This window comes from Taudactylus pleione, unplaced genomic scaffold, assembly GCF_031769625.1.
Source record: "Taudactylus pleione unplaced genomic scaffold, aTauple2 ptg000129l, whole genome shotgun sequence".
NCBI classification, from domain to species: Eukaryota; Metazoa; Chordata; class Amphibia; order Anura; family Myobatrachidae; genus Taudactylus; species Taudactylus pleione.
The window spans coordinates 1,072,161-1,084,707 of record NW_028284531.1 but is presented as its reverse complement, the minus strand read 5'-3'; the positions used below and the strand labels follow the sequence as shown (position 1 = coordinate 1,084,707).

The window sequence follows — 12,547 nt, the reverse complement described above, 5'->3', positions numbered from 1 at the left end:
CTGGAAGACGCTGTAGTGGGGCGGCTGGTTTGTCCGCTCCCCCACTAGACCTCCGGGGCGGTTAAAAGCCGGCATAGGGGACCAGGTAGAGAGGCCAGCGGCACCCGGCGCTTGATGCAGCACTGAGGAGTAGGTTCTCCCCTGGCAGCCCCTCTCCCAGCCCACAGCGCGATTCCTCACAAGAGTTTTCCCGCTTCTGGGCTGCTCCTCCTACTCACCCTCCACCTATATGAGACGCTTAGTAGTCATTAGCAGGGCTTTTCTGAAGCTAGAAGACTCAGGAGATTCGGGTCCAATCTCCCTTTATACCTATCCCTGGGGCCAGGTTATACAGCGTACAAATCCTACCAGCCCTTGGAGGCTTGAGTAGTTGATTTAGTGCCCATTGTTAGTATATTTATATTAGGGGTGAGCGGGTTCGGTTCTACTCGGTTCCGTTCGGATTTAAAAACCGAATCTTATTGGCTATCAGCTGTCACAACTTTTGGATAGCCAATAAGATTCGGTTTTTAAACGGAACCGAGTAGAACCGAACCCGCTGACCCCTAATTTATATGCATTGTATGTGACTTCTGTTAGTGCTACTGTTGTGATATACTGTCTTAAAATTTCTGACTGTCCGTTATATCTATCCCTGCTGCTCTTTTTCAAACTCTCAACTACCAGGCGTGTAGGGGTTCATTAGTACTTCACATTTACTTGTATTTGCGAAGGGTGTCACATTGCATTATTAGCTATACACTTATTGTATGCTACTTGCTGGCTGTTTCTATGTCTTCTAAAGGCAAAGATAAACAGGAGGCTGAGGCCCCTGTACTGGTTACATGCAAATTCTGTTTTGCGGGCTTTCCATCTCAGGATTTCATGCAGGATAGTCTGTGTGCTAATTGTTATAAATGTACTCACCATTCCACATTACCAGCTCCTCTCCAGGAGCCACCTTGGGTGTCCTCAATATCCCAGGTTATAAGGCAGCTAGTGGAACGTTTATCAACTCCCATGCTGCTTCCCACCATGGGGTACCCACAGCTATTCCAACCTACTATGTCTGTACCCCCTATGCACCCTCCTAGGATGGATGGTTATGCCCACTCAGTTCAGAAATGGCTCAAATGTCTGCCGCCTCTCAGCAAAGGTTACAGGCGGACAGACCATTAGCCACCAAAGCACGTAGGCGGACGGTATCATCCTCTGTCTACCCAGCTTTCGGATTGTGATGCATCATCTGAGGAGGCAGATGATGCACAAGGTTCTCTCTCTGAGTCGCACTTGGGTGAGGAGCACCATCGATCAACAGTGGATGTTTCCTGCTTTAGTGAGGGCAGTTAAATCAATCCTGAATATAAAGGATGATGAACTGGTCCCATAACCTAAAACCCTGATGTCTAAACGTCAAAAGGTGTTTAAGGCTGAGTTCCCTCAATCAGAACAGCTCTCTAAGCTCATGGGAGAAGCTTGGGGTACTCCTGGTAAACGGTTCCAGGTCCCAAAAAGACTAGCGTCTTTTTACTATCTCCCAACTAAGGACTGTACTAAGTGGGAAGTCCCTCCCACTGTTAATTCGCATGTGGCACACTTAGGACCTCATTCAGAGGTGCTCGCTCTGAATGAGGGCGGCTGCATCTTTTTTCTGAGCCGGCCTCCTGGCCGCTCGCTTGGCTGTGGGTGACCACCCACAGCTTTAGCGAGTGGCCAGGTTGATGGTCGCGATGGTCAAGACCATCGCGACCATCGGGGCTTGCGACAAGACCCTTGTGGTAGGGTCTCGTCTGCCGCAATTCCCAGTGAGCTTTAGGCTCTATTAGAGATGGAAGCTCGTCACTGACATCACGAGTGATGTCAGTGGAGCCGCCCCCAAACGGCAGGCGTTCTGTCGGGAACACCTCCGTTTGGCAAGCCACCGCCCTGCCTACAAAACGGTGCGAGCTGTCAATCACCATAGTCAGCCGCCCCTTTTGTAGTAAGCTCCGGAGCGATAGAATTTCTCTCTCGCTCCAGGGCTTGCGCATGCGCAGTGAGGCCGCTGCGCGTGCGCAGGGCCTCTACATCGACCCACTTGCGAGGGCATCGGCGCTTGCGAGCGGGTCTGAATGAGACCTTAGTCAGAAACTCTACGCTGCCTTTACCGTCTACTCCTCCCTTAAGGATGCCACAAATGGAAAACTAGAGGCTTGTCTCAAATCAGTCTACTCACTTTCTGGCGTTATCACTAGGCCGGCCGACTATGGCTGCGACCTGGGTGGCTGTCGAAGGATGGGCAGAGGCACTGGAAGAGAGCCTGCCATCAGACTCTTACCAGGGAACAACTGGCATACATTCCCATATTCAGGAAGCGGCCTCTTATTTGGGAGAAGCTTCGTTGGATACTGGACTCCTTGCCTCTAAGGCATCTGTAACCTTGGTTGTCACTTCTGGGTCCTTTTGGCTACGATCCTGGAAGGCGACACGGGATCAAAGAAGGCACTGGAAACCTTGCCCAACTCTGGAGACAGGCTGTTCGGTGCAGAGTTGAACAAGATTGTGGCTACTGTGGCAGCCTCAAAATCTGCCTTTCTGCCATCAGCAGTTGCCCCTAAGCTTAGGCTGTCCTCTTCTCGGTCCTTTCGCTCCCAGGGTAAGGCAAGAGGACAGGCCTTTCCCAGGCAGTCTAGTTCTCACAAGACCCCCCAGCCGCTATTCAAGCAGTCTTGGGCGGCCATCTTCCAAATCAGACAACAAACCCTCCACTGATGGGAATTTCTTCAATTTTCCGACTCTTGGCGTCAAACAACAGACGCCTGAGTCCGAGAAGTGATCTCTCTCAGGGGTACGCCCTCTCCTTCCTGAGGCGTCATTCCCAACATTTTTTTGTGCAGGTCCACCATAAGACCCTATCAAGACCCTGGCAATCCAGGAGGCCATTCACTCCCTGCTGCGTTCAGGTGTGATAATACTGGTGCCTTTGGCTCAGAGAGGAACTGTTTTTTTATTCCACTCTCTTTTTTTGATTCAGAAGCCGAATGGGTATCGTCGGTCTATTCTGAATCTCAGATCCATTAACAGGTTTATCAGAGTGCCCAAGTTCCGCATGGAAACGTTACGATCAATTGTCCTGGCAATGGAGCCTGGGGATTTCATGTTTTCTCTGTACATTCAGGATGCATAGCTGCATGTATCTATTACTCCAACCCACCAACGGTTCCTACGGTTTGCTGTTATGCAGCAACATTACCAGTTTCGGGCTCTGCCCTTTGTTCTGTCAACAGCCCCACAGGTCTTTACCAGAATAATGGCGGTTATGGTGGCACACTTCAGACGCCAGGGAGTCAGAATCCTGCCATACCTAGACGACCTCTTAATCTTGGCAGACTCCCCGGTTGTGTTACAACGCCATCTCCAGCTGACTGTGGACTGCCTGCAAACACACGGCTGGATCATCATTTGGAAAAGGTCCTCCCTATCTCCGATGCAGTGGATGATACATCTGGGGTACTCCTAGATTCTCAAATACAGAAAATCTTGACTGCTGGCAGAAAGATCCTAACATTATACTTGCAGGTGCAACTTGCTCCACAATCAGAGGGTATCCATTCACTCTTCAATGAAGGTACTGGGGTCCATGGTGTTCACCTTCGATATGGTGGAGTACGCCCAGTTCCACTCCAGGCCCCTTCAACAACTGATTCTCTCCTGGTGGAACGGAAAGTATCATCTGATCTGGTCCCAGGTGATCCTCCTCTCTCCGGATGTTCGGCTTTCCCTCTCACGGTGGCTACAGATATCCCATCTGGATGAGGGTCACCCCTTCTGGATTCCTGATTGGGAACTTCTCACGACAGATGCTAGCCTTCGCGCATGGGGCGCGGTAATCGCTCATCATTCCTTTCAGGGACGGTGGGCAACTCAGGAAAGTCGCCTGCCCATTAACATTCTGGAGCTTCGAGCAGTATACAGAGCACTCACTCAGGCTCAGGATCTCCTCCAGGGCAGGCCAGTCCGGATCCAGTCCGACATCGCGACTGCGGTAGCCTACCTCAACCATCAAGGAGGCACGCAAAGTCGGGCAGCCATGCGGGAAGTGGCAAACATTCTGGTCTGGGCCAAAGGTCATCTCTCAGAAATCTCGGCAGTGTTGATCCCCGGAGCCCTCAACTGGGAAGCGGAATTCCTAAGACATATACGCCGGAGAGTGGGCTCTCCACCCGGATGTCTTTCAACTACTGGTGGACAATTGAGGCTTGCCAGACGTCACAACCACAAGGTCTCCAGGTACGGGTCCAGGACCATAGACCCCTCAGCCTTCTTAGTGGATGCTCTGGCAGTGAGGTGGGACTTAAATCTTGCATACCTCTTTCCTCCGAGCTCCCTCTTCTCGTGGGTGCTTAGAAAGTTCAAACAAGAAGGCGGCACAGTGATACTGATAGCACCTGCCTGGCCCAGGTGACATTGGTTTACCCGACCTACAGAGTCTCTCCATAGACACTCCGTTTCCACTTCCTCTAGGCAGGATCTACTAGCACAGGGTCCTTGCCTACACCCGGACCTACCTCATCTGTCTTTGACGGCGTGGCTCTTGAGTCTTCTCTCTTAAGAGCCAATGGTTTCTCTCACTCTGTGGTCCAGATGATTTATATTAACTGTCATTGGAATGTTACTATAAGAGGTGCATATTTCTTGACCTCCGTGAATGCTGTTGGTAGGCTCTGAAATATGTCAATGTTTCAAATCACTGTATTGTAATTGCATTCAATAAAGATGTTTGTAAATTACATGCAATTAATAGCAGTGTCATGAGGCCTCACTGCTAAAATAAATGTGGAAGATCTGTGCTATAAACACTTATATTTCTTTGCTTATTGCTGTTATTATTAAGTGGATGTTGTATTTGTTTCTCTATTGCTGGTACTATTTATTAAGTGGAAGGTGTGTGTGTGTGTATATATATATTTCAAACATAGAAGTGTTAGTTTATTTTTATCAATTAGCAAAATGAATGAACAGAAGAAAGAAACTAAATAAAATCAGTATTTAGTGTGACCACCCTTTGCGGGGACGACAGCACGATTACGACGCCGTCGTCTGTCGTGGGGTGAAGTACATACACTGAACGTTCAGACGTTCAGTGTATACAGATCAATCATCCCCGAACATGGCAACCTGACGGCGGTAGTCAGGTTGACCGTCATGTTTGGGCGATGATTGATGTTAAAAACGACCAGCGGGCGGCATCGCTGGTCGTTTTTAACATTTTACTGCCCGATTTGCAGGCGATTACCAAGCGATGGAGCGATAACGACGGTCGTTATCGCTCAATCGCTAGGTTTAATCGCCTAGTGGATGGGTAGCTTAAGTGTTCCTAGAATAATTGATGTTGTTTTGAAGTCAAAGGGTGTTCACACCAAATACTGATTTAGTTTAGATTTCTTTTCTGTTCATTCACATTGCATTTTGTTAATGGATAACAATAAACGATTAACACTTCAATTTTTCAAAGCATCCTTTCTTTGGAGCATTTTTTCCACACCCGCCTAAAACTTTTATACAATACTATCCATCTACCTATCTTATCTATCTGTGTGTGTGTGTGTGTGTGTGTGTGTGTGTGTATATATATATATATATATATATATATATAGCTATATATAGATATATATAAGCACAAAATGGCCTATACACACACACACACATTTATAAATCTTATTTATAAATCTTATATATATATATATATATATATATATATATATATATATATATATGTGTGTGTATAGGCCATTTTGTGCTTCAGTTTCACTTTCTTCAGTATGACATTGAAATAAAATTGCTATTTTTGTGAATATTATATAGATGTCTGATATTGTTATTAGCATGCAGTTCAGAGCATCTTAAGCAGTTTTACAATAAGAGTTGGAAGACTGACAATAAGTTGCATTTGAAAAAATATATTATCTTTATTTTATAGCTCTAACAACTGGAAAAACAAACACAGACACTACTCTTTCAAAGTCTGTTGCTTTCATCTACAGCAAAATGAACTAAAACTTCATGTGACTGCATATTTTGTTAGATGATAATCTAAAGCATTTTCTGCTCTTAAAGCCTATGTAATATTAGTGCTCATGTGAATGCAAAAAAAAAATTCTCTCACATACATACATGTATGCATGCTGTACACATGCATTAAGCACATGAGCCAGGTGCCCTATATGTGGTTCTATGGAGATGCAACAGGAACTGATGAGATACTATTCCAGCAGATGCAGGTTGAGTCTCCCATGTCCAAAATTCTTGAGACCAGGGGTATTCAATAATTTTGTGCTTTAAACAAAGTTTGTGTACATTGAACCATCAAAAAACAAAGGTTTTACTATCTCAGCCATGCTCAAAAATTTAGTATTTCGGAATATTTGGTAATGGGAGACTCAACCTGTACTGTAGAAATGATGCAACATATAGCAAATAAAAGAGGCAGATTAATTTAGGTTTCTTTGAGTTTTGTTGATTGTTTTAATTTAATTTATGCAGCAGTCAAACAGAAGCAAATCAGTTTACAGGAATGGCTTACCAAGGTCTCCTCCTGAGTGACCGAAGGCGGCTTCGGACAGAAAGCATTGAAGAACATGCTACTCCAAATTCACCCCCTGCTTCATGGCCAGGTATGGTCACTACATGGAGAAACGCAATTGAAGGGTTACATTTTCGGATTAAATGTCTCGTTTTGTATTTAACAATGTAGTTGTTTTTATGTAAAAACGGTAGTTACTTAAAAAAGAATGCTTGAAAATCTTAAATATTCTTTAAAACAACAAATTGCACAAAATTAGTCACTTTAAAATGAAAAAAATATGTATATATTTCCTACTAAATAACACTGCCTTGGTATCACTGTAGTTGCCAATTCAGTGGCTCTGATCAAATAGATCTATCTTAATAAACAAAATAAGGACAGATAGTAATTACATTTAATCAGTTCTTTGTTTATTTACTTCATTTTAGTCAAATGCTATAGTATCTTTCAGACACTGAAATCCAACAGTGGAGTTTTACAGTTATTAAGCTTCTAAAGGAAAAATCCAGGTGTATACATAAACCTTATCTCTGCTATATTTTATAATGTTCCTCTGTTTACAAACCGTAATGATTGTTTTAGTTGTTACTATATTAGTATGTTACTATTGTAAATGTTACTTTCTTCTTCTGGGTCCATAGGGCTCCACAGGGAGACAATGGTGGTAGTGGTACTTGGAGGACCGATCACCAACAGCAAAGCATTTTCCTGTCCCAGGATGCTCCGGTCCTTCCCCCTATACCGCTCCCACAGCGGGCAACGCAGTTTCATTGGTGTCCGGAAGGAGCTGAAGCAGCCCAAGCTTTATTTTTATGATTTAGTTTTATTTGAATTTTTATTACAGTGCAGCAGCGCTAGACTGTCCGTGGGACCATCGTGGGCGTTTTGTCATGGTGCCTCTGCTGAACAAATATACAAGGCAGCCACGTAGTCTTCCATCCACAGCTTTGTCAAATTTTACTCATTTTACACATTTGCCTCTCAGGATGCTTCTTCTGAGCGTAGGATTCTCCTTTCTACTGAAATACAGGAGCGTCCCCACCCTTAAAGGGAACTGCTTTGGGACATCCCCAAGGTATTTTCTATGGACCCCGAAGAAGAAAATAAGAGTTATGGTATAACATACTTTTGTTAACTCTTTTGCTTCGATGTCCATAGGGTCCACAGAGCACCCACCCTAACGCACCTGGTGTTATTGGGTAATCTTTTCTTTTGTATTTTCTATGATTCCCTCTTCTTAGAGAGAGAGTTTCTGGAGTACAAGGGTGCTTCCTTCTCATCTTTTTTTTATTTTTATTACCTTCTCCTTCTTGGGCTTGATAACAAACTAAGGGCCTGATTCAGAGCCGCTCGTAAGCGACCGCTCATTCATTCCGAGCGATGTTTGCACAACTGCGCATGCGTACGGATCGTAATACGCATGCGCGAACCAGTCAGTGCTTAAAGGTCAAAACGGGCGTTTTATGGGTGTGCATAATTAATACAACAGCGTCATTGACCACGTCACTGGGTTATTTTATAGTCAGAACTGCTCGCAAGATTGCGGTAGGAAAAACCAACCATAAGAATAGCGAGCAGTTCATACGCTGGTCGATGTACTCGATTAATCTAATAAATAGCGGACATGACGTAGGATGCGAGCGGCCAGGGGGTGTAGTTTTCCAAAAAACGACCGCATGTTTTGTTCGCTCGTTCAGACCTAGAGGCGTGAACAGACCGCAAAGAGCGAATGGTTCATTTGAATAGCTACCCCTTTTCTCTGAACGAGCGAGCGCAAATAGCGTCCGGCTCTGAATGAGGTCCTAACTGCCTGTAGCCAAGGGTGGGGTATATATGGAGGAGGACCCAGTGTATCCTGGGAGCTGAGAGCTTATTAACTGTTGGTGCCTGGATCACTCCAACTACATACTCCCAAGGTATTTTCTGTGGACCCTATGGACCTCGAAGAAAAAAAAGTTAACAAAGGTATGTTATACCACAACTCTTACTGTGAGTGTGAGTGTATCTTATGCACTATTACTCAATTATAATCTCAGACACTGAAAGTCCTTAGTGTCCACTGAGTAATGGTAGTTGGCACAGTCTAACACCACACGGGTCCTGGGGCTTGTAAATATTACTGCGCTGCTGTTCGCCTATATCACATAGGACTGGGGCTTGCAGGTGATAGATAGTACACTGCCGACCGCCTGTGTTGTTAGGCAATCCTGGGAGACATAGGTATGATTGAATAGTGCGGCCGCTCTTTAAGCCAGGTACTCCCCTCTGGTGCGGTATACCTCAGTAGCGGTGTTGGTGTCCTTCAGGTCAAATGCTGGATAAATGGGTAATTGCAGTAGGGCTGGTATCATGGAAGATCACAAGTGGTTGACCCTTTTAACGTCGACCAGTTTCGCTCCTACAGGGAGCTTTTTCAAGACCCCACATGGACCAAACTCCATCTCCCAGCCATCTCCGTAGTGTTCATCCCAGGGATTCTCAATTGGGAGGCGTATTTCCTCAGCCGTCACGACGTGCATGCAGGGGAGTGGCCTCTCAATCCAGAAGTCTTTCACCTCCTGGTGGACAAATGGGGTCTACTGGACGTGGACCTCATGGCCTCACGACACAACCACAAGCTTCCAGTGTACGGGGCAGGACAAGGGACGCAGCTTTCATGGATGCATTATCTGTGAAGTGGACCTTCCATTTGGCATACCTCTTTCCTCCGGTCTCCCTTCTGCCTCGAGTTCTTCGGAAGTTCAAGCAGGAAGGGGGCACGGTCCTGTTGGTAACTCCAGCTTAGCCCAGGCGCCATTGGTACTCTGATCTTCAAAGTCTCTCCATAGACGTTCCTCTTCGACCAGACCGGTTGTCTCAGGGTCCCTGTCTACATCTGGCCCGTCTGTCTTTCATGGCTTGACTCTTGAGATATCCCTCCTAAAGTCTAAATGGTTTTCCAGCTCTGTGGTCCAGACCATGCTCAAAGCGTGTAAACCGGTCTCTGCCAGGTTTTATCACCGAGTGTGGCATACATATTTCTAGTGGTGTGCTACTAGAAATTTTGACCCTCAGGTTTTTAGGGTTTCTAGAATCTCTGCCTGCCTTCAAGCTGGATTGGATCTCGGACTCCGCCTAGCCTCTCTGAAAGTGCACGTCTCTGTTCTGTCCATTAGGGTTCCAGCGCAGGATTGCTCCTCTACCGGATGTCCACGCCTTCCTGCAAGGTGTTCTACGTATACAACTTCCCTTTGTCGCTCCTGTGGCTCCATGGGATTGTCAGTGGTTCTCCACACACTTCAGGAACCTCCATTCGAACCCCTGGATTCAGATGTCAAATTACTCCCTGCGAAGACTCTGTTTCTTCTGGCTATAGCATCTGCCCATATGGTATTGGATTTAGGGGCACATTCCTGTCGCTCCCCATTTCTAATCTTTCATCCAGACAGGGCTGTTCTTCGAACGCGCCCTGGCATCGTTCCCAAGGTGGTCTCTTGTTTCCACCTCCAATGAGGAAATTGGGATTCCGGCTTTTCAATCACCAGACCTCTCAGCAGTTGAGGCCTCTTTTGATGTGGTCCGTGCTCTGAAGATCTACGAGGACCGTACTAGTTCAATCAGGAAATCGGACTCCCTCCTCATCCTATATGGATTCCACAAGAAGGGATGGCCAGCTAACAAACAGACTGGCCAGAAGGCTTCGCATGACACTATCACAGGCTCACACGCAGACTGGCCTTCCTGTGCCGGCTACAATATCTGCTTATTCTACTCGCTCTGTGGCTCCCTTTTGGGCAGCCCGCTGTGGCACGACCGCCGAACAACTATGCAAGGCGGCCACGTGGTCTTCTGTCAACACCTTTCTTAGGTTCTATGTCTTTGATACAATTTCCTCTCAGCATGCTTCCTTCAGGTGCTGGGTTCTCCTCTCAGCTCAGGAGCATCCCTGCCCTTTAACAACTACTTTGGGACATCCCCATTGTTGCCCCGTGGACCCTGAAGTAGAAAAGGAGAGTTATGGTAAAACTTACCCTTGTTAACTCTCTTTCTTAGAAGTCCATAGTGTCAACAGGGCACCCGCCCTGACGCACCTGTCTTCTATGGGTTTCTTCTCTTGGTCGCTTGTTTCATTCTCTGTGTAAGTGTGTGATTCTTCAGTGTACCAGTCTTCCTTCTCTCCTCTACTGCTCCTGCCTTGGGCTTGTTAACAAAACTGAGTTGCCCTCAGGTTGTGGGCGGGGTATAGGGGGAAGGACCGCAACATTCTGGGACAGGAAAAGGCTTTGCTGTTTGTGTCCAGTCCTCCAAGTACCACCTACACCCCATTGTCTCCCTGTGGACCCTACGGACTTCGAAGAAAGAGAGTTAACAAGGGTAAGTTTTACCATATCTATCCTTTTTTATAGGAATGTATGCATATTATCGTTTTAATACAGTAGATCAGCAGTTTTTAACCGCTGTGCCGTGGCACACTAGTATGCCACAAACGGTCCTTGAGTGTGCCACCGGAGAAGCGGAGCCATGCCGCCAGTGCGCAGATGCCTCTGGGGTGATTGAGCGTGACCTATGGAGATGCGGTGGCATGACATCATAGGTCACTCAGCCACACGCCGCGTCGCTATCCTGCCTGCACAGGGCTCACTGCTATGTCTTTGTGCAGTGACTAAGGGCCTGATTCAGACCCACTCGCGAGCGGCTGTCCGCTCGCAAGTGGGTCGATGTTCTGCACTAAGCATGCGCACGACGGAGGGAGCTCCGTCGTGCGCATGCGCCAGATGCGACGAGCGAAGGATTTTCCTTCGCTCGTAGTGTCTCTTCAAAGGGGGCGTACTGTCGATGTTGACTGACAGCACGCCCCCTTTGGTGGGCGTGCTGGGGGCGTGCCTCCCAGACGGGGGCGTTCCCACGGGAACGCCTCCCGTCAGAAGCCGGCCCACTGACATCACTAGTGATGTCAGTGGGAGTGATTTTGGCTCTGATAGAGCCAAAATCACTCCGGAGCTTGCGGTTGAAAACCTCAACCGCAGGCTCCGGCTCGCAGTTTCGATGGTCGCGATGGTCACGACCACCGCGGCCATCAAAATGCACGCTCGTATAGGCTGTGGGCGGTGACCCACAGCTATACGAGCGTCCAGGAGGATGCTCCATTTTTATGGAGGGCGGCCCTCATTCAGAGCATGTGCTCTGCTCAGAGCGTACGGCTCTGAATGAGGGCCTTAGTCTTTTTTTTCTGTGGGGGCCAAACTTTAAAATAACACACATCAATATATATTAAATATATGTTGATATTTGTTATATTTTCTATGTGATTAAAAAAAAAACCTAATGGTGTGCCTTGGCAAATTTAAAATCTTGATCAGTGTAACGCGAGTTGAAAATTACTGCAGTAGACAATCTTTGCTCATTTTCATGTCCTCATCTATGGAGTGCAAGAAAAAATGAGCACAGACATTTGTTCCTTCCCCTGGCTGTTCTGGAGGCACTCCATGCACAATGGTAGGAATTGAATCACCCCCTTATTGTTTCTTTTTTTAATTTTGCAGGTGTAAGCTCTCTAATCAATCTCCTAAATACCGCCCAGGATGAGGACCAGCCCAAACTTAATGTCATGCTGTGTGAAGCTGTTGTAGCTGTCTATGTAAGCCTTATGATACACGCCCTTGCTACTGACTCTAGTACGGAACTGTTTCGTCTAGCTGCTCATCCACTAAACAACCGAATGTGGGCAGCAGTATTTGGGGGAGGAGTTAAGCTTGTTGTGAAACCAAGAAAGCCACCGGAAAGTATTCCAGGTACGCCTTGCTCCATTGATTAACCAGTTTATAGTGTGCTTGACATTCTCAAGCTGTTCATGCTGACCTCTGTGCTGCTCAAGTTTGATAGTCTTTTCTGGTGGTATTTGATGTGTGACAAGAACGGGCATAGAAGATATATAATTGATATATGTATTAAATTGTAGAAAACCTCCCCTAGGTAGACCAATTGCCTTTAATGAACAGAAATAGTCATTCTCATTGCTAAATG

The 12,547-nt window shown here is 46.6% G+C and overlaps 1 protein-coding gene across 1 annotated transcript in view; it reads left to right on the top strand.

Annotated features, from left to right (window-relative positions):
• DMXL2 (Dmx like 2) overlaps positions 1-12,547 on the top strand; it is a 178,916-nt gene that overhangs the window by 129,415 nt on the left and 36,954 nt on the right. The window contains exons 27-28 of the mRNA XM_088472781.1: positions 6,502-6,632; positions 12,067-12,315. Of these exons, the coding sequence (XP_088328907.1) occupies positions 6,502-6,632; positions 12,067-12,315 (380 nt within the window). The remainder of the gene's footprint in view (positions 1-6,501; positions 6,633-12,066; positions 12,316-12,547) is intronic.